A 23454-nucleotide genomic window follows, 5' to 3' on the forward strand; every position below is an offset into this window, starting at 1 on the left:
TTTGGACAGCGAACATGCGGAAAGAAGAAGGGAAGTACGTGAGCCCACCTATTGTTGACTATGGAATCGAGACGTTCACTAGTGGCCATTAAAACTGATACACCAAGAAGAAATGCAGATAATAAACGGGTATTCATTCGCCAAATTTATTATACTAAACTGACATGTGATTACATTTTCACGAAATTTGAGTACATAGATCCTGAGAAATCAGTGCGCAGAACAACCACCTCTGGCCGTAATAACAGCCTTGGCACGCCTGTGGATTGAGTCAAACAGAGCTCGGATGGCGTGTACAGGTACAGCTGCCGATGCAGCTTCAACACGATACCACAGTTCATCAAGAGTAGTGACTGGCGTATTGTGACGAGCCAGTTGCTCGGCACCCATTGACCAGACGTTTTCAGTTGGTGAGAGATCTGGAGAATGTACTGGCCAGGGCAGCAGTCCTACATTTTCTGTATCCACAAAGGCCCGTACAGGACCTGCAACATGCGGTCGTGCATTATCCTGCCGAAATGTAGGGTTTCGCAGGGATCGAATGAAGGGTAGAGCCACGGGTCGTAACACATCTGAAATGTAACGTCCACTGTTCAAAGTACCGTCAATGCGAACAAGAGGTGACCGAGACGTATAACCAATGGCACCCCATACTATCAGGCCGGGTGATACACCAGTATGGCGATGACGAATACACGCATCCAGTGTGCGTTCACTGTGATGTCGCCAAAAACGGATGCGATCATCATGATGCTGTAAACAGAACCTGGATTCATCCGAAAAAATGACGTTTTGCCATTCGTGCACCCAGGTTCGTTGGTGAGTACACCATCGCAGGCGCTCCTGTCTGTGATGCAGCGTCAAGGGTATCCGCAGTCATGGTATCCGAGCTGATAGTCCATGCTGCTGCGAACGTCGTCGAACTGTTCGTGCAGATGGTTGTTGTCTTGCAAACGTCCCCATCTGTTGACTCGGGGATCGAGACGTGGCTGCACGATCCGTTACAGCCATGCGAATAAGATGCCTGTCATCTCGACTGCTAGTATACGAGGCCGTTGGAATGCAACACGGCGTTCCGTATTACCCTCCTGAACCCACCGATTCCATATTCTGCTAACAGGCACTGGAACTAGACCAACGCGAGCAGCAATGTCGCGATGCGATAAACCGCAATCGCGATAGGCTAATTTGTGACCTATATCAAATTCGGAAACGTGATGGTACGCATTTCTCCCCCATACACGAGGCATCACAACAACGTTTTACCAGGCAACGCCGGTCAACTGCTGTTTGCGTATGAGAAATCTAATGCAAACTTTCCTCGTGTCAGCACGTTGCAGGTGTCGCCATCGGCGCCAACCTTGTGTGAATGCTCTGAAAAGCTAATCATTTGCATATCACAGCATCATCTTCCTGTCAGTTAAATTTCGCGTCTGTAGCACGCCATCTTCGTGGTGTAGGAATTTTAATGGCCAGCAGTGTAAATAGTCATTCTGCTTACTGCTGACCTAATATCAGTTGGCCTGCAGTTTCAGTATGGGGTGTTCAAAGTGTACGCTTATGTTATGTCGACACTGTAGGCAGCATGTTGGAAATGCTATTGTCGTCGGTTAAGTTTGTAGACAGAGAGGAGGGTTAGGACGTTCGCTGGTGACTGCCGTAGACGCGGTGCCGGTGGTCGGCGGAGGCGGTGCTGTCGCGGGACGCGCTGCCGCTGGCGGTGCGGCTGTGTCCGGAGGCGGAGAGCGTGCGCGTGCGCTGCGATAGCGACACGCCGCACGACGCGCTGGAGTCGCTCGTGAGGCTGCGGCGCATGCGCGAGCTCAGCGTCGCCTGCGTCACCAGCGGCGAGCGCAGCCTGCTCGACTTCCAGGACCTGCTCCCGCTGCTCGACGCGCACGGCCAGAGGCACCTCGTCTCGCTAGAGCTCAAGGTGCGTAGTCCACCCGCGCTGCGCCATTGAGCTCAGTGGCCGGTCTTCTGCTTGCAACGCAATCGGATATTTGTACTTTTTTTTTTTCAATCGTACGTGAGGTTCAGATCTCAAATACGAGGGTCACTCCAAAAGAAATGCACACTATTTTTGAAAAAATACAGTTTTTATTCTGCGTGTGTGAAAGTTTTGCCGTGTGTAGATACTTCCTTCCCGCTTGTTACTAAACTTAGTTCAACCTGTTCCCGTCAGTGGCGCCGTCACAACGTGTCTTCAAGATGGCTGCTACACTTGACGTTCGTCAGAAGCAACGAGCTGTCATAAAATTCCTATGCTGTGAAAACGAGACAGTGGGAAACATCCAAAAGACGTTGAAAAAGGTGTATGGAGATGCTGCTGTCGATCGCAGTACGGTTAGTGGGGCAAGCAGGTTACGTGATGAAAGCGGGCATTGCAATATTGAGGATTGTTCTTTCAGCGGCGGTCTTCGTACTGCACACACTCCAGACAATCTGCAGAGAGTTAACGATTTGGTGACTGCTGATAGACGCATCACAGTAAACGGATTGTCATGCTACGTTGAGATAGGGGCAGGAAGTGTTTGCAGAATACTGAAAGTGTTGGCGTTGAAAAAGGTTTGTGTCATGTGGGTTCCCAGGATGTTGACAGTGGCTCACAAAGAAACAAGAAACACGGTATGCAACGAACTTTTGGAACAGTACGAGAATGGTGGATATGAATTTCTTGGAAGAATTGTGACTATCATCTCTTTGAGAAACTGAAAGACTCTCTTCGTGGAACAAGGTTTTATCATGATGACTCCCTTGTGCACGCTGCGAAACAGGGGCTCCAACAGGTTGGTCCAGCATTTTAACGTGCGGGTATACAGGTACTGGTTCCAAGATGGGGTAAGGCAGTTGAGAAGAATGGAAATTACATGGAGAAAAAAAATTTTGTTCCTAAAGGATGTATCTACACACTGTAGAACTTTCAAAGGTGTATAATAGAAGATGGATTGAAAAAAAATGATGTGCATTTCTTTTGGAGTGACCCTCGTATCAATCACCCGAAACAGTTAGATGCAACTCCCAGAAATTCTCAAGAAAATCAAGTTTCCCGCTCGAGCCTTATACCCTAGAACACGACTCTCCAAACCGCGTCCCTCAGGGTGTAAGCGGACCACAAAGTGAGCATTTGACACACTATCGGTAGAAAATGAACTTCTTTAAAACGTAATGTCAATATTTTCAATTTCAAACTCACCCGCACGATGCTATTCTCTCATTGGTCCACGAGGGTTTATTGTTATGCCTCAGCTAACATTATGTGCGGCTTATAAGTACTTGTCTTCTTCCGCTGAGTCCCAGGTAGTTAAAAAGTTGGACACCAGTGTCGTGCAACAGTGTACTATTTTTTTTTATGAGGCTTGTGTTTCTGTGCTACGCGCCTACCACGTCCATGGCCCATATTCAATTCATGGCTATGATGAAATTTTCTACCGTTGCATTTGCATAAACATTTCCGTGATGAATGCAATACGTAAGGATGAACGAAATTTAAGTCTCTTTCAATTTAAACACTCTTTCACAAAAATTCAGGGATTAAGAATCTGTATGTGCGATGACAATGGCATTTTTGTGCCCAGTGCGTTATTGGAAATAGGAAGACCAGCGTTTTTCATAAAAACGATAGTTAGCCATATGTTAATTAACATGTATATGATGTATTTTACATTTAAGTGAAGCATGTATTTGAACGTAACGGAAAATACGTAGCACGTAATGACTGAAACAAGACTCGATCCAGGGTGATCACCAGTTTCGAGAGCTACTGATTTTTTTCCAGTCTCAGTGTATCTCGTGCTTCACGGTTCAAATGGCTCTGAGCACCATGGGATTTAACATCTGAGGTCATCAGTCCCCTAGAACTTACAACTACTTAAACCTAACTAACCTAAGGACATCACATACATCCACGCCCGAGGCAGGAGTCGAACCTGCTACCGTAGCATGTGCGCGGTTCCGGACTGAAGCGCCTAGAACCGCTAGGCCACAGTGCTTCACGGAAATCCTACGAGAACATGCACCGTTGTTTACAAATTTGCATCAGCCAGGAATCGATCTTAAGACCCCTACGTTCCAGGCGAACATTCTATCAGACGGTCGCGCTGCCTGTGGGGAAATACCAACCTTCCTTAAGCATATTTGAGGTGGTCGGAACACTTAGAAATCGATTTTCTTGAGATTTTTTGAGCGTTGCATGTAAGGGCTTTGCGAGGTTAAATTTGAGTTCTGAATTTCACGTACCGGTACCTGATACAGTAGCTAAGCAAGACACTGGCCACTGTAATGGAAGAACTGAACCCAAGCCGGGGATATATGAAAAATATATAGTTTTTTTTATTTGCCAAGGCACTAAAAAGAAGAATATACTTATAGCATGCATAAAACGATTAAGCAAAATATGATCTTTCATACAAGCTCAACAATCTGAATCGTATAACAGAGAGTCAGAACAAATTCCTAGAGAGACTTTAATTAAAGCAAAACGTCACTTGATTTGAAATCTAAAACTACAAAAACATTTTCCTTGAAATTCAACTGAGAAAATTCCGGTAATTGCACATACGTGCACAGAGGAGCCATAATTTTACCTACGATTCAACAACACATCGTAGTGTGCAGCACATTTACAGTACCAAATTTACGTGACTCTAATTGTTGTAGAAGAAGAGCCCAATGTCATCAGCTATTTGCTCAATAATTAGACAAAAGGAAAATTTCTCGCAATATTAAGAACAATTCATCACACGGTGGTCTCACGTTCATCCCCTTAGTTCGCCTGGGCACCGGACTACGTATACAATAACTTCAATAATATTACGCAAACAGATTGAGTTCACCAAATAGTAATTAGTACATCATATACTTACGTCTGCTAATGAACAAGGTAGTGTGAATCAAGTGATCAAGACTTAGGCTTAAGTTTAACACATTCACTAACAAGAACATAAAACAGTAAAAATCACCTGACATGCCTTTAAAAATAAATTTAAATAAAGCTTTTCAAAAGCTTAAGCAAATATTCACAATGTAAAGTTACGCTGCACCCTCATATTAGGAGAAATTAAAACTTTCAAACCTTAAACAAATATTCACAATTTGAGAACAGTAAGGCTACACTGTGCCACCCTTAAAGGAAGGTTAAAACGGCAAATTTTAAACAAAGTTCAGAGTTGTAAGTTTACTCTGAATCATACCCAAACGGTGAACACAAAATCTTCCCAATCGGCCTCGGTTCAGGGGAAAAGTTCCTGAATTAAAATGACCTACCATAAGCAGCGAAGAAGAAATTCTGTAGAACGTGACATCCAGGAGGGGACTAACAACAAGGGGACACACTCAAGCCAGATGAAATAACAATTAGGTCGACGTCGTGTAAGGAAACAGGGAGCTGTAACAGTAAGCATGGCTGGTGAGAACCGAAGAACAACTCTTAACGTTCAAATAAAGCGGCTCATCGGTGAGGGTAGTAGCAAGCAGACCGGCGTGTGGACTCAACATTGCAAGATATTCCGTAAAACGCAACACACTGAACCGACGAAACCTAGTTCCACCACGCGACCCGCTGCTCCTACGTAGCGTTCTGACAGGTGCTTGCCGCTCCACACCCACCACTGATGCCCGCCGCTGTTTCGCAAACGCAACCGTATCGCCGGCAGTCAGCCCCGCCCTTTGTTAGTCGCTCGCAAATACCACCTGTCCACCAGCTCCATCTTCGCACTATGACCAAAACTCTGCGATGGCTCGTAATTAACACTAGAAGTACCATGTGGATCATTTTTGACCCACGATGGTTTTTTGAGGTCCGTAGCCCCATCTATAATCATCGTAGGACCTAATTCTCCCGTGACTTCTCATCATTTATGGGGTAACACAACTCACCAAAATTTCATCCCCCTACCTCGCTCAGAAGTATGAAAAATATACCAGTTATACCAGTAGTACCATTTGGGTCATTTTTGAACCATACCTGTTTTAATGCAGTTTGATATCAGCAACACTGGTTTTCAGACACTAGCTAGTTATTTGTTCTTATGTTTTAGTTCGTTGATTGCAATAAGCAAGAAAACACGCAGAGAATTTTAGAATCTTTCACAAATATTCGGTACTTACTTTATTTTTTACTAAAAGAAAAAATACTATTAATACTCACATAAACAATATGTCTTGATTCTGTCTCAGTCTTTTTATAATGAAAACATTATAACATTGTTTTACTTACTCGTTTTAACGACAATTGGCGAAAGATTGTCGAATTTCTTCTGTAAAATTTAAGATAAAAATTTACGTTTGACAGTGTACTATTCATTTTAGAGACGTATTGTCAATATTAAGACACTCAAAACACCACCCAGATACGAATGGAACGATTGTTTTCTACTGTGGGTCAAAAATGACCCACATGGTACTACTGGGGTCCGGTGAAGTCCGGTACTTCTAGTGCTAAGATGATCGTAATTAAGAGCCCACTAACAGATGCGACATAAAATCTCTAGATAACGATACGGACGCTATATACCCGGAAAGCATGTATCAGTACCATAGACATAAAATATTGTACAGATCCGACAAACCGAGTACCATGAGGTCTCTTAGTTAGACACATACTAGTTGACTGTCACCCTCGATTCTTTAAAGAATCGATCTCCTACGTATAAAACAGAGACAAACGTCTGATTAGTTCACAAATGAGCTAATCTATTAATATTTCACATTAAGTACGTGAGCGAGAAACTTTAAGCTTAGGTACCTAAGTTTTCGAGTATCAAAATATCAGACGCTTAGTAGCCGTATCTTTCGGTTATATTAACTCAGAAGCTTTAAGCTTTTATATCGCCAAATACCAGAGACCTTAGTAGTTGACATAAATTTCAACTTGATACCTTTAACCTCCTGAGAAAAAAGGGTCTTAACAGACGGTTAGACAGATGGACAATAAACTGATCCTATCAGGATGCCGTTTTTAGCGATTAAGATACGAAATCCTAAAAAGGTTTCATATTATGCTCGAAGTTTGCTGGAAGTCGTTAAGTCCTCCTATTCTGAAGCACTCGATGAATATAGTCTGTGTAATTCGCTCCCCGTTTTAAGCAAGAGGTAGTTTTCTACGCATTTCAATATCTATGACTTCATATGTCCTGAAGTATGTGAAGTAAAGTGATACAATTTTGCAGGTACAGTAATCAGTACTTGTGCTTATTGTATGAAATAAAATGCATGTTTCACCATCATCTGTTTTTCTTTTTTCTTTTTTTTTTAATTCAAATATCTTCCGGTTCAGTCACAGACCATCTTCACAGATTAGGGTTAAAACAGTTTGGGCTCGACATCACATCTCTCATTACGTAAATAAGGGCCACGTGTCATATGCAAGTACTTATACCTCTGATCTCTTCAGTACTGTTCTGTTTACGCATGTTTTCAGTATGTTTGCTTTTAAAAGTCCTGTGTGTTATACTTAAATGAATGGCATGCTCTACATGTGAGACGTGGCCATTATTTATGTAGTGACAGATGTGATGTTGTGTCCAACACTGTTTTAACTCTAATCTATGAAGATGGTGTGTGACTGAAAAGTCAATATTTGGGTTTTAAAAAGCAGTTAATGGTCAGAAATGTATTTTACCCATTGCATGACGACTGTTGTTAATCATCTTCCAAAAATATGTGCTGCGAATAGAGTTAATAGTAGGGTGGCAGTAAGTTAAAATATCACGTCTGATGCTCAGTGGCAGGAAGTTAAAATGTCATGTTTGATGGTAAAGTTTTACTGCTTGAAAAGTAAAAGTGAACTTAACAATACATTTCTTTTCTTGCGTCGTGTCTTGACGAATATCGGCGGGAAAATGTTTCATAATTATGGGAAAATAGTGTAAATTTTGTTGACCATCTCATTCTCAAACATTGTGTAAGTAGGCTGTTTAGGTTTTTTCACTGGTAACGCCACGTAGCTCTCTGTATGACAATCACTGGCTGTGCTGTGTGCAGTCTGTGGCTGGGTGGCATTGTTGGAATTTGTTATTGTAGTGTTGGGCAGTTGGCTGTTAACAGCACGTAGCGTTGGCAGTTGGAGGTGAGCCGCCAGCAGTGGTGGATGTGGGGAAGTGAGATGGCGGATTTTTGAGAGCGGATGATCTGGACGTGTGTCCATCAGAAACAGTACATTTGTAAGACTGGATGTCATGAACTGATATATATAATATGACTTTTGAACACTATTAAGGTAAATACATAGTTTGTTCTCTATCAAAATCTTTCATTTGCTAACTATGCCTATCAGTAGTTAGTGCCTTTAGTAGTTTGAATCTTTTATTTAGCTGGCAGTAGCGGCGCTCGCTGTATTGCAGTAGTTCGAGTAACGAAGATTTTTGTGAGGTAAGTGATTTGTGAAACGTATAGATTAATGTTAGTCAGGGCCATTCTTTTGTAGGGATTTTTGAAAGTCAGATTGCGTTGTGCCAAAGATATTGTGTGTCAGTTTAAGCACAGTCATGTATAATTGTTCTAAGGGGACGTTTCATATGACGACCCTTAGCCGAGGATACTTCACTGGAATCTTCAGATTTTTTCTTGTAGTTTGTGTAATTAGTGTAGCTTTTGTTTATAGCTAGCACGTAATTGTAGAGAGAATCTCCTTTGTACTTGTAGTCTTTCGTTGTTGTACAGTAAAACAGTTGTGGCATGCGTGTAGGTTTGTACCAAGTATTTCGCAGCTGCGCTTGCGATTAACTATATATTATTTTCAGTGCTATGTCAATGTGTTCTCTTATTTTTGCTCTACAAATTGTGCTTTTCTGTGTTATCGTGAAAAATATGTGATAATTATGCCGTGTGAAAAACGTAACACTAGGCTCCAAAGTAAACTGAGAAATAATAGTGACGACGAGCGTAGCTTATCAGCACCACTGTGTAATGAATTAACAGACATTCGAAGTAGTAATTTGGTAATCGTGCATAGGGAAATGGAGCGGGTGGCAAATAATGGCGTAGACAATGAAACATTTAGTGAACAGGGAAGCATTATCGATCGATCGGTGGGCAACAGCTCGCCTTAGGAATCCGAAATGACAGGACACAATCTCGCAATTACTGTAGATTCAGGTTTTGGGTCCTCACCGTTTTCTCAAATAAGTCAAGACACATTTTCTGCTTGTCACCCGCATCTCGTGGTCGTGCGGTAGCGTTCTCGCTTCCCACACCCGGGTTCCCGGGTTCGGTTCCTGGCGGGGTCAGGGACTTTCTCTGCCTCGTGATGGCTGGGTGTTGTGTGATGTCCTTAGATTAGTTAGGTTTAAGTAGTTCTAAATTGTAGGGGACTGATGACCATAGATGTTAAGTCCCATAGTGCTCAGAGCCATTTGAACCATTTTTTCTGCTTGTCAAAATGTGAATGTTGCCGGTGCAAATTCACTGCCGGAAAGCACTGAGGAACATGTTTCAGACACCAGTGCATTGTTGTTACAATTAATACAACAAAAGGGACAAAAGCTTCAAAAGTTAGACACAATGGAACAAAAGCTTCAAAAGATAGACATAATGAAACAAAATCAGAGACAAACACAGCAAAAGCTTCAAAAGTTAGACACAATGGAACAAAATTTTCGGAAGTTGGGCACCACGCTTGAACAAACACGTGAAGATTTAACTACTGAGTTACATAACATTGAATTGAAATGTCAAAAAGTCTGTAATGACGTAAAAACACAAATTTGTGAGCATTTTCAACCTATTTTTTCGCGGCATGAAAATGCATTACAGAATCACGAAGCAGCCATGAAAGAACTGCAAACTATTGTTCATGAAAATCATGAGACCGTGCAAGCTAAAATTGACTCAGTTGCATCTACCGATTCGGTTACGCAACTTGCAAAAACTCAGGAAAACTTAAAGGACACAGTAGATACCCTGAAAATTGGTTCAGAAAGACACATGGAGGAAATTAGTTCATTATCAGAGAAAGTGGTTGAACTTTCGGATCAGCTAAATAATTTATCTACGACGGTAGATGATAATCTGAATGACACGAAACCGGTAGTCTTTAATGACACAGAAGAGTGCAAACAAATTATGAAATTCAAATAAAATCAGATACGGGAAGAGGGACATAGAAATACGGAACTGCAACAAAATAATAACAGGGGGTACTTCGGAAATTATGAAAGACATTGGCAAGGTACACCGAATTTTGAGATGGAACCGCCGAAACGACGTAACAATGACCGACATGCGACTCGCCGACATGATGATTTTGACTATAAGCTGTTCATTACTACACATAAATTCAAAACATTTAAGAATTCCGCCAACGACATTCATCCACAAGCGTGGCTTCGTCAATTCTCTCATTGTTTCATTGTTTTCCTCCCAACTGGTCATTAGAGCACAGATTAGAATTTATGTGTGGCTATTTAGAGAATGAACCAGCTGTAAGAATGCGATCGGTCATTCACGACTACCACAGTGAAGGAGAATTTTATCATGCCTTCCTCTCAGCATATTGGTCTCAAGCTACACAAGACCGAGTAAAACATAGCATAATAATGATGAAACATTTTGAACAATCTGAATTCTCCAGTCTTGTGAAATATTTTGAAGACATGTTGCACAAGAATCAGTACCTGTCAAACCCATACAGCCCCTCAGAACACATCCGTTTCAATTGCACGAATATATTATGGGTGATTTGCGTACCGCGTGTTACACTTCCATAAGAAATATACACAGTTTCTGACTGCATTATTGCCTTAATGTGTTAAAGGTTTAACATAAGATTATAGCTCTTAATGACTAGATTAAGGTAGCATGAAAGGACAGAATGACCGGATATGTGTTAAGGCATCAAGAAATAACCTCAAATTAAGTAGCGGGAACTACAGGGTAAAACTGTGAAGGAAGATATATATTGGAACACACTGAGCAATTAATTGAGGACATAGGGTACAAGTACTACTCTGAAATGAATAGGTTAGTGCAGGAGAGCAATACGTGGCGGTCCACGTCAAACAAGTCAGAAGATTTATGGAAATCACACAAGTCATCATGTGTGGAACCTTCCTTACGATGATGAACTTGCTCTAGTTCCCCTCTGCTTATGATGAAAACAATTATTTATTTATTTCTGCACTGTGCAGTTTCTAGGAAATAATTTTATTCATCGAAAGGAACACTGTCATCCACTAGTGTTAGCAAAGTTTTGTATCGTTATCGTCTAGATACCTTTAAAACAGATTCAGTTATTACACCAAAATTCTGTTTTTACAGGATCTTTGCGAAATTCCTAAATATACATAATAGGGAAAAATCTATGTCTGATAACGCAATATCGTTTACACCAGCATAATAAAACAACAAAAAGGAATCTGATGTCAGCAACTGAAATCCGCATACGTCAGGAAGGTTTCAGTCATTGTATAGAGTATACCACATTGAGCTAATAGAATTTAGTAGATACTAAAACACACTAAATGGAAATGAAAATGTTAATTACCCACATTTCAAACTAAATGACTAAACAAAGAAATTACAAACAAGTGCGGTAGTCAAATGAATAAAAATAGTGCTTCAAAGACAGTACATTTCATCTGTTGCCCTAGTCCGCGTGCACTCCGCTATCAGCCATGGTCCACATATCTGTGTGTTGTAAAAATCTTCAGAATTAAATGTGTATTCCGTTCAGCAAGGCGAAAATGGTGACAAATAGTTGTATGTTTGTAAAACGACCGTTAATAAGAACAAAAAGTAATTTGAAGTCTTTGATCTCGCCTCTCCCTTTCGGTTACTAAAATTGCCTAATAAATAAGATAAGCACCCAGAATACATGGCTGAATGTCAATGTAACTTCGCACACGATCACACCATCAGCAGGTACGTAAATGATTACAGAAGCAGTTGTCCATGACATGTAGGATGATCACCAGAGGACAATAGTGTTTTTCGGTTTAGTATTGTTAGCAGGCTTGGTAGGGAATGTAAATGGGGTGGAAGTGTAAGATGTCGAGCGATCACCGTGAAGTTTATTAGTTAGTTACTTGTTCCATAGATCAAATGTGCGATAAACGTTATAAAGTGCAACGGTTCAACACAATAAACATAGAACAGTTTATGTACATCTAAACAAAAATAAAAAATATATGACTAAGTGTTGGCCATTTACAGTTTTTTTAAATGACCACTACTGCTGAAGAATTTCTCATTGCTATAATAGGAGCTGTCAAGAAGAAATTTCTTTAATCTCTATTTGTAAATATTAATGCTACATGTCACGCATTTTGTTCCCATTGGTTCGTTGACTAAGTGGTTTAACAGCTGCATATTTCACCCCCTTCTTGTACAAATGTTAGATTTATTAAAGGGCAATGCAGATCATTTTTCCTTCCAGTGCTGTACTTGTGAATATATCTGTTACTCTCAAACTTAGATCCACTATTGACAACAAAGTTCATGCGTGAAAAAATGTACTGTGAGGCTGTTGTTAATATTCCCAGCTGCTTAAAGATATACAAGCAAGATCTACGTGTGCATACTCTGCGCATATTTCTTATTAGTTTCCTTTGCACAATGAACACTTTTTGGCCAAATGTACTCCAGACACCACTGAATGAAAATATGCAGAATACCTTAACTTGCTGAGTTCTATATGCCAAAATCTGGCAATTATCCTTACGGAAAAAGTAGCCGAACCTAAATGTTTTAGCAAGTCTCCTTTATGGTTTCTTCTGCTTACGTTTTCATCAATATGTACACCCAAGACAGAATTTTCTACTCTGCCGAAATTTCTTCTTGGTATGCTCTATTGGGATATTTTTTTTAGTACAAAAGTGGTTGACCAGCGTTTAAAGGTAGCCGATTTGAGCAGACTGTTCAGTAACTTTCACAAAAACATAATTTACTATTTTCTGTCTTGAAGTTTCTTTGCTCGGTTTCAGAGCAATGCTTCTATCATCAGAATTCAGGACTAATTATGCCTCCTGCTCAGATAACGTAACAGATCGGTAAAATAAAACTAGAACAACAGCGAGCCAATGATGAAACCCTGTGCGATTTCCATTACAACTTTCCCATACACATGATGTGACATCACTTTTTTGTTACTCGAACAGCCTATGAATTCTTACTGCATTCCGTTTCACAAGTAAGAAGTAAATGAGGTATTTCCTAAACCATAAAGTCCCTAAGAACTTAACTGCTCTAACAGAATATTATGATTGACACTATCAAATGCCTTCGATAAGTCAGAAAAGGTCATAGATGGTGATATTTCATCACTTAAAGATTTTAGTAAGAGACGAGCATTACTGACTCAGCAGACTGACCCTTTCGAAATTCACTCTGTGACTGGCTAACTGTCGCGTTACTACATGGAGGGTGACAACACTGGAGAGCTCTATCTTCACAAAAATTTTGGGAAATGATGCAAGGTGGCGCGACACTGTATCGTAATTATTGACATCCGTTGACTCACCCTTTGGTAGAGATGCCTATCAATGACATACATCAATTTTCATGAAAAAAAAAAACACTGCATTAATCATGCATTACGCAAGTGAATAATAACATTACATATTGTAGTGTTACTGGTTTGTTTGTTTTTTAATGTATACTGGTCTCCTATTCTTAACTTCCGTGTGTGTATGTCCTGTAATATGAACGTTCTTTCAACCGAACAATGTAAGTGGTGTGCTTACGCGAACGCTATCTTTTGGAATGAGTCACCAAATCAAGATGAAATTGTCAATGCATTCCAATGAACTTTTTCAAAAAATTATTAGAAAACATAAGCCGTATGCTAAAAAAATTATGTGAAATTCAGTACTGTGCAGTACAGGGAACAGTACTACAACGCATGGCGTCACTGTACGTGTCTTTCACCTCTAACACACAAAACTGACAAGTAAAAAATCCCGCATGAAATTACAAACTGAAATTTGAAAGAATTTGCGAGTCCAAACTGACTAAGCAGAATTCCGAACATTAAATGACAAGCACGAGAACATGTAACACCGCACTGTAAGAGTAAGAATGTCTGAGAAAAGAAATGAGATCTGAACCAAACTTTAACCGAGATGTTCCTGATGCCTCTAAATAATCTTATCGCGGCCTAACAGTTGTTTAAATTGCCGTAACAAACTTTCGTGACTTACCTTCTGGCAAGACAACTCGGTACAGTTCGAAAATGGTGAATGTTAAAATGCAGTACAACGGCAAACTGCCTAAAGAAAACCTTGCCCAAGTGCAATTCAAGGAAAAGCGTGAATGATATAGAAGCACTGAAAAACTGTATTGAAAAAACAGATTTTTTTCTTTTACAACAGTCTTTTCAAAATTTACTTCTGATATAAAAAATTTTACTTTTCCGTGAAGTATGTTAATGAAATGCTTATATGCTAAAGGACCGATGAATCTATAGTTCTTAGCCAAATTCATCTCAGCAGATAATTTAGTTTAATCATGTCTAGATAATCAAAGTAACCGATCCGAATCAGTGGAGAAAAATCATACCAAAATTTATCTTTCAGAACCTCGACACAATTTGCGAGCGGGCAAGAACCGCAGTCACAAAATTTCGTTAACAACTCGACATTTTTAAAATCAATCTTCACAAATCATGTTTCCAAAAATCAGCATCCCCTGAGTTTCCGTATCTATTTTCTGCTAGTTATTTCCAGACCACTCAGCAGAGTAATCAACACCAGACTCTCCCACTTAATACTCATGAAAGCTACATAGGCAAAGATCATATTGCTTGTTCTCAGAACCTCTGTGGCGCAACGTGTTGACTGTTAGAATCTCCTATCTGAAAAAAAAAAAAAACATACGGCGTAGAAGTATGAAGTATGACTCATTGCAAAAAAAGATAACTCATATCCCTCTTATCGAATTCCAAAAGTAGGGTAGAAACCTTATGATAGCCACATAACTCTTTAATCACACTGGAGATATATTATCCATCTCACAGCAACGTTTATATTTTGTATTCGTCATGGTCTTCTATATTTCAGCTGGGATGTGAAATTATTTTCTATTTCACTGAGTGACCTCTTAGATTGCTTCTTCAGGGTTCTGTTTTGCTCTGTCTTCTGAATTATTTGCTCAAATTTTCTCGTCTATTTTTTAAAAAGAAAAAAATATTTGCTACACACATTTTTTTACAATGTCACAGTTCTCTTTAATCGAAACAGTCATCTTCTATGGCTACTTTCCTTGTCTCCTTGTTCATAACATTTCATATTGACTTTATTATTAAAATACCTGCCACATACTTGTTTTGTACAACGTCAAAGTTCTGTTTAGCAGAAACTGTGTCACCTTCTATGGCTTCTTTCTCTTCTGTTAATAGATTAACAGTTGCTTACTAATTTGATTTTGTTACCTGATCTGTATTTGAGACAAGATGTGCATACCCCTGGGTATTTCTTAGAACTTCCAATTTTATGTAACGGTATTGTTTGTCATAAGAAGACATTTATGGGTCATTACTTCTTCTAGCTATTTTGTATTTTGTACTGTTCCTTTTTTCGGTGCGGAGAGACTCTGATACCTGTAGTGCTCCAAGGTTTCTTTAACTATGTGCCGTTATTACCTTTAATTATGTGTAGGAAAACTAGTATGAATATTAATAAATGTGTTGAATTTAGAGCTAGCATTAGATTGATTCTAGACTTCATCCGAGTCAAGATCCTTAATATTTCTTTAAAATCTTAAGTAGAGCTTGTCGTTCATGAGACCTATTCATTTCTTAAATTGTTAACGAACTGTACGAGTACATAGAGTTTAGTTACGTAATGTGCCTAAATGCTTCGTCCTCTGATAACCCGTTTAAAACTGGTAGGCATGTGCCTCTCTAACTTATGCTTCTTGAATGACTGTGTTACCTACAATGTTGCCACTATTCTGAGCTATGGGTAGTTTATGACTGACGCAAATTATAATTGTCTAAAAGCAACTCAAAATCACTTGTATTGTCACAGTCCTTCAAGAAATTCACTTTATAATCACCACAAATTAGTAATCCCTTCCTTCTGGACACATTCTAAAAAAAAATGGTTCAAATGGCTCTGAGCACTATGGGACTTAACATCTGAGGTCATCAGTCCCCTAGAACTTAGAACTACTTAAACCTGACTAACGTAAGGACATCACACACATCCATGCCCGAGGCAGGATTCAAACCGGCGACCGTAGCGGTCGCGCGGTTCCAGAATGTAGCGCCTAGAAACGCTCGGCCACCCCGGCCGGCGACACATTCTCTGAGACGCGGGGAACTCAGGTGAGACAGCATTAGCAGCATCTGACAGAGATGGAAAGAAGCCTCATTGCGGGTCTTCGTTTGGTCGGCTCGTCGAATCCAGATTTATAGTGCATTCGCTGCGACATGTTGTACTCGTCGGAAACAAACAGTGCAGGTATATCGTCTCTAAGGTTCTGGTCGCCCACGTGTGACAACCAAATGGGACGGTCTCCGTATTGCGCACCAAATACACTGCGACTCCTTCGTGTCTACGTCTGCCGTCCTAGAAAAACATTTTGTGTTACCGTGCTCCTTTAGTTGAGACTACCAGTAGCCGGACGAGGGAATCGCCATTCCATGCACCATCGTATGCTGCAGTTAACACAACAACACAAACGACTGAGTTTGGAGCAATGCCGTGACCATGACGGGATGCGTGCGGTGTCATATTGTGTTCAGCGATGAATCGCGGTTCTGCGCTACCCGGATGACTATGAGCAGAGAGTATGACGACGATCTAGGGAGAGGTTGCACTCTTCCAATGTTTTGGAGATGCACAGCGGTGTTAGTCCTGATGTCACGGTGTAGGGAGGGCTCAGTCACGGCTGGTAGTGACTTAACGGCACAATGATTATGTCACGGACATCCTGAGCACTCATAAGATACCTGCGACAGTAGCGTGGTGCGATTTTACATCAGCGCAATGCTTTTACACACATTGCACGTGTCTCTAGGAAATGTCCTCGTGGTGTGGAGATACTCCCATAGTCAGCAAGACCCCAGATCTGTCCCCAGTAGAACATGTGTGGGACCAGCTCTAATATCAACTCTCGCCCATGTAAGTACCCAGACTAGCAAGCACCTGTTACAAAAGTTGTGGACCAGCTTTTCTCACGAGAATATGCAACACCAATATGACACCATTCCCAACCGAATCAGAGAACCTAATTGTCTCTAAATTTGACTCAATCACGTAATCACTGAAATAACGACTCATACCCTATGAACGCATGAAATGCTCTTCCCCATCTGGGGGCTTCACTTTTCTTGTGATGGAGCTTAGTTTTAAATTGTGTTTGGAGTAGTAAAGGGTACGGTAAAAGTGCGTGCTGATAAAGAATGTGGCCCGAAAACATATCTAAGGGCGGTTACAAATCATAAAATTTACCACCCTTTGCGCAAGTTGAGTCTAGAATAGTTGAATTTTTACTGAGTGTCCTAGCAGTAGGTGAGAACCGCAAAGTATTGGGCCATTTGTAAATAATATCCATGAAATATGATAGAACCATAAATATGATAAACATTTGTGATCGACTGAGAACTGAAGAAAATTACTTTCATGAAATAAAACTGATATCGCTTGGAAGGTTAACTGCATAATAAAAGAAAAAAAGTTAAAGTAGTTTCGATCTAATCAATTTGTCAGCAAGGTTCCTAAACGAGGACAGTAATGTTAGCGGTACATGAGACCCGCACACAGCGAAATGCCATATCAAGTTAATGGGACGCTCAATTTCAAAGAACGAAAGCGTTTTCACTTTAAGAAAATCTGATATTAAGGGTCACTATGGGTTAGTGGTGAGGTTAGTGTTGTTTAACGTCCCGTCGACAACGAGGTCATTAGAGACGGAGCGCAAGCTCGGGTTAGGGAAGGATGGGGAAGGAAATCGGCTGTGCCCTTTTAAAGGAACCATCCCGGCATTTGCCTGAAACGATTTAGGGAAATCACGGAAAACCTAAATGAGGATGGCTGGAGACGGGATTGAACCGTCGTCCTCCCGAATAAGGTTCACTATAGAACATTATAGTCACTGAATAGCAGAAATAAACCTGTCCGATAATATCTACTTAGTTTCTGATTAGTGCTAAAAGTCTGCAGGACAACATTTCAGCAGTATTTAGGAGACTGTAGCACATCGCGACACTCAGCAAAAGAGAAAGTTTCAACTGATTTGAGTGTCTAACACTTATCGACAGTTAAATTTCTAGCAGACCGCCAGCAGCTATCATCAACAAATGATGAAACACCAGCACCTCGCTGCGGTATAGCCTTTCTCACTCCTCGCGGCATTCCTGGCGCTCAAAATCTGCCTACGCCAAACCCTCGCATAAATCACCACTATGACTCAGGTACTAGCGTCAGTACCGATGTGCGTCTTAGGAGCCAAAAGACTGGCGCATCTCGCAGCTGTCACCGTCCTGCTTTCAGTTTTATGCCCATCTTTCAAATTTCACAGACAGTTCATTAAAGGTATTCGTGTTCTTTGTCATTTTATTGTACCCTGGTTTCCACGTCAATCAGTTTTCGTTTGCTTAATAAAAGACATTTGAAAATCATTCATATACATGAAGATATCATGTGTATCAGTTAAAATAAAACCTTTCCCCTGGTTCCCTCGGCATTTTCAGGAATGGCACCACATACACACATTTTTGGTAACCGATTTAAACAATCGTAATATTATTATTACGTTGAAGAGCCAAGAAAACCTGCCTACTATTACACTGAATAAGCAAATAAACTGGCACACCTGCCTAATATAGTGTAGGACCCCCGTGACCACGCAGAAGTGCCGCAACACGACGTGGCATGCACTCGACTAATGTCTGAAGTAGTGCTGGAGGGAAAAGACACCATGAATCCTAAAAGCCTGTCCATACATCCATAAGAGTACGAAGGGGCGGAGATTTCCTCTGAAAAGCACTTTTCAAAGCATTCCATATACGCTCAACAATGTTCATTTCTGGGAGATTGATGACCAGCGGAAGTGTTTAAATTCAGAAGAGTGCTCCTGGAGCCACTCTGCAGAAATTCGGTAAGCGTGGGATGTCGCACTGTTCTGCTGGAATTTCCCAAGTCCGTCGGAATGCACAATCGACATGAATGGATGTAGGTGATCAGACAGGATCCTTACGTAGGTGTCACCAGTCAGAGTCGTATGTAGAGATATCAGGGGTCTCGTATCGCTCCAACTGCACCCGCCCCACACCATTACAGAGTTTCCACCAGCTTTAACAGTCCCTCCTGACACGCAGAGTTCATGGATTCATAGAGTTGTCTCCATACCCGCACACATCGATCCGCTCGATACAGTTTTAAACGAGACTCGTTGAAATCTGCAGCAATGTGCGGAAGTGTTGCATTTATGTCACGTTGAACGAATCTCTTCAGTCATCGTTGGTCCCGTTCTTCCGGGATATTTTTCTGGCGGAAACGATGTCGGAGATTTGATGTTTTACCGCACTTCTGATATTTACGGAACACTCGTGTAATGGTCGTACCAGAAAATCCCTACCTCATAGCTATCTCGGAGATGCTGTATCACATCGCTCGTGCATCGACTGTAACACCACGTTCAAACTCACTTAAATCTTGATAACTTGCCATTGTAGCTAGCAGTAACCGATCAAAAAACTGCTCTAGATACTTGTTGTCTTATATAGGTGTTGCCGACCGCATAGCCGAATTCTGCCTGTTTACATATTTTTATATTTGAATACGCATGTCTATACCAGTTTCCTTGCCACTTCAGTGATTAAGTACTGGATACGATATAATTACTAAGATATGAAATGAGTACTGGATACGCCTACAGTGTGCTGACTTCATAATACATGTTACTGTTGAGAACTGCGTATTCTAGCTTAACTTTTTAACAGCAATATTGTTTATTGCTTGCTGCGTTAAAACTATTTTATGTTCTGAAGCATGACATTCATGGAATGCAATATAAAAGTATATATTTCATTTTCTACCTCACTGGAGGGCGTAGCACATCAAAGTCTGACGCAGCTAATCGCTAAAGGGAATAAGAGCAAATAACAGTTATTAATATTGCTCCAGCTCCCGTAGTTTTAAGCGTACAAAAACATTGTGACTACTGTTAGCTTAGTTACGCTTAGGTAGCTTTGAAATTAATGTAGCGTCACTGGATAGTGTGACACCAAATTTCAAACGTTTTGTCAGAGGCATATGTTATTTCCAGTGGGTGCTCTCACCATGCAGTCGCTTTCGTCCCACGCTTGCGGATGTGACGCGTCTTGATAGCAGAGAAACCGTCCGCGCGTCTAGTGTCTCTGGCGCCCTGCCGCTTACCTAGCTGTCAGAGCTGGGCCTAAGTAGAATCACTTCTTACGCCAGTACTACAGTGCCAAAGTTCTTTGAAAGATCTTTTATAAAACAACGATTACGCTCTAACTTTTATAAAAGATATGATAAAAATACACTATCAAACATTTTCTAAAATATCTTTAATAGAAGGTATCTGTCGAAGATTTTTTACGTTGTAATACCGACCTGACTGGCGCGAAAGTTTAAAGCGAGTTGATCTCCGTACGTCCTCCATCCGTTATCGTACAAATACATCAAGGAAAAACCTTTAAATCAGTTTCTGCTGCAATCACTATTGTTCTTCGTGTGAAATTTTGGTAGTATATCTCAAATCTTGTTTCGCAGGACAGAGCGAATCGGTTTGTGGAAAGGGCCAAAAATCAGTTACTGTTAGTTACACAAGAACACAAAACTTTATTCCTCGAAAGCTAATGCACAATTTTCTCTTTAAAACAACAAGGATCAATCCACGGCTGAGGGCCCAAGTAGCTTCTCAGTAATAAAGGTTAAAGAAGTCCTTTAAAAACTGAAGGATTTAGAGAAACGGATGAAGGCCTTACTTAAATAAAAGTAAAATATCTTCTCGACTAACGGCCTAAATAATATTTCAGATCAGCAAAGGAATTTCTTAAAAGCCCAGCATTTACAAGTTTCGCCTAAAACCCATATTAAGGAAAATTTAAATTAATTCCTCGGCTGAAAGGCCAATAATATTTCAACGTAACAAAAGGGAACCTTTACAGACAATCATTTACACAGTACAACAGAAAACCATCTTAAGAAAACTTGAAATATCTCGACGGCTGAAGGCCCAAACAATTATCCGGAATAATTAAAGGCAATCTTTAAGATAAGCATTTACACAGTGCGGCTGAAGGCCATTTTAAGATTTCAAGATAATTAAGGAGAAACCTTACAGATGGGAATGTACACATTACGGGCTGAAAGCCACAGATTTTAAAACAAACGCGGCTGAAGACCCAAATACAGCGCAAACAAGAATTTTAAATAAAACACGGCTGAAGGCCTAATCTGAAAACCGATCAAAAGACCAAATACACGTTGCCCAATGAGACTAACAACCGAACGACCAACCGGCGGTCGTTCCCGCTCCAATCCCCTTTCGTCGAACAGTTCATGTGTGTGGACAGCGGTCGGCAAGTACTGGCTGTCTGCGCCTTACTGGTGCTGAGTCCCTGACTGATCTCCCGACAGACGACGACCCGGTAACACTAACGGTCGTTCCAGAGATAGTACGACAGTGCACTTATCGATAAGCGCAGCTGCTGCCACTCACGGGCAAGCAAACCAACAACTTAGCGACGCCCAAAAATACTGAATAAGAAACAGAAGACAGAACCACAAAAACAACATGACAAACAGTAAACGGCATGACCGCGAGCCACGCACGGCTCAAGATCCTGCGTAGTGAAGGTGTAGCACCGACGGATAAAATGTGGCAGCTTCGACTTCATTTTCCTGAATCAGGAGGCTATATGTAAGTAACATGGCTGTCTCTGTGAGAGCCTGCTTTATGTATGGAAATAAGGATTTTGGGTATCTAACGTAAAGGGACACCATGGTCTAGTTTACGGAACTACCGGTGAGGTACACGTACACGCGTGATTTCCGTTTTCAATTAGGGAGTGGAATAGAGTGTGTCCCGACATGTCAGCTCAATAGATGTTAAATGTGGTGGCCATCATTTGCTGCACACAATTGCAATCTCTGGCGTAATGAGTTCGTACACGCCGCAGTACATCTGGTGTAATGTCGCCGCAAGGCTGCCACAATACGTTGTTTCATACCCTCTCAGGTTGTAGGCACATCACGGTACACATTCTCCTTTAACGTACCCCACAGAAAGAAGTCCAGAGGTGTAAGATCAGGAGAACGGGCTGGCCAATTTATGCGTCCTGTGAAACGCCCGTCGAACGTGTACCTCACCCCTCATGGTAATGTACATGTGCGTCAGTGAAAAGGACCAATAAAAAGGTGTTAGCATGTGGACGTAATGTGCTGTTCCAGTCTCTTCTGTACCTAAGGTCCATCACCGTTCCCTTTGCATCCCTACGTAATTCGGTGCTCTCCGATACACACGATCGAACAGCGGAGGAGTGGTACTCAAGCGTCAAATTTAGGTTACAATATCTCCGGATGTAATTAACATTTTACAATGCAACAAACGGCACTGATTACGTATTTGTTCATATGTTCAGATGTGCTAACAAAACTAACGGGGTTCCATTTAAAAAAACCTAAGTTTGTGTTAAAAAACATACTTTCGTGCATTTTTTTATGGTTTGTATTAACCAATTAACCTAGCCCCTCTCCTCACGTTCGGTTTGTGGAATCGATTCGTCAGTAATTGATGTGGTTTACGAAATATATGCAACGGTAATGTTAGGTGACTCACCCTGTGTATATATATATATATATATATATATATAGACTTATGACCTAAGATGTTGAGTCCCATAGTGCTCAGAGCCATATATATATATATATATATATGTATATATATATATATGTGTGTGTGTGTGTGCGTGTGTGTGTGTGTGTGTGTGTGTGTGTATGTGTGTGTGTGTGTATCGTCTTTGACAAGTGATCAAAACATTACGACTCTCTCATTCGAACTCACCCACTCTTTAAATTTTGAATAAAAACCATCAGCAATGGCGGCCGAAGACAACTGGTATAAGAAGCCACCCTTGTCCCGCAAACAGTCTTATCGAAGAGGGCGGAGGAGAGGACAAATTTTAAGGGCACTTGGGGTCACAAAGTGCTCCGAAAATGCGGAAACATCAGTAATGATCAACGGCATGAGGATGCATAAGTCAATGGAAAGCATTACATTTAAGGCATACATGGTCTGTCAACAGGACATGTGTTCTGTAATTGTAAGAATTGATCATCGTAATCTCTCCACTGGTAAAAGATTCGATTTGGATCTCCGGGAAGGGACTGCCAAGGGGGAGATGATTATGCGAAAAAGATGGAATAGCCAACGCGGGCTACCATTATATGAACTGGAGGATGGAATGTCAGAAGTTCGAAAGTGGTAGGGAGGGTAGAAAATTTGAAAATATAAACGCAAGGGCTCCATCTACATATAGCGGGG

At 41.0% G+C, this 23454-nt stretch overlaps 1 protein-coding gene across 1 annotated transcript in view; it reads left to right on the forward strand.

Annotated features, from left to right (window-relative positions):
* LOC126154162 (uncharacterized) overlaps nt 1–23454 on the forward strand; it is a 262805-nt gene that overhangs the window by 202594 nt on the left and 36757 nt on the right. Inside the window, exon 6 of the mRNA XM_049916119.1 lies at nt 1664–1933. Within this exon, the coding sequence (XP_049772076.1) occupies nt 1664–1933 (270 nt within the window). The remainder of the gene's footprint in view (nt 1–1663; nt 1934–23454) is intronic.

The sequence above is a fragment of the Schistocerca cancellata genome, chromosome 2 (genome assembly GCF_023864275.1).
Source record: "Schistocerca cancellata isolate TAMUIC-IGC-003103 chromosome 2, iqSchCanc2.1, whole genome shotgun sequence".
Classification (NCBI taxonomy): domain Eukaryota; kingdom Metazoa; phylum Arthropoda; class Insecta; order Orthoptera; family Acrididae; genus Schistocerca; species Schistocerca cancellata.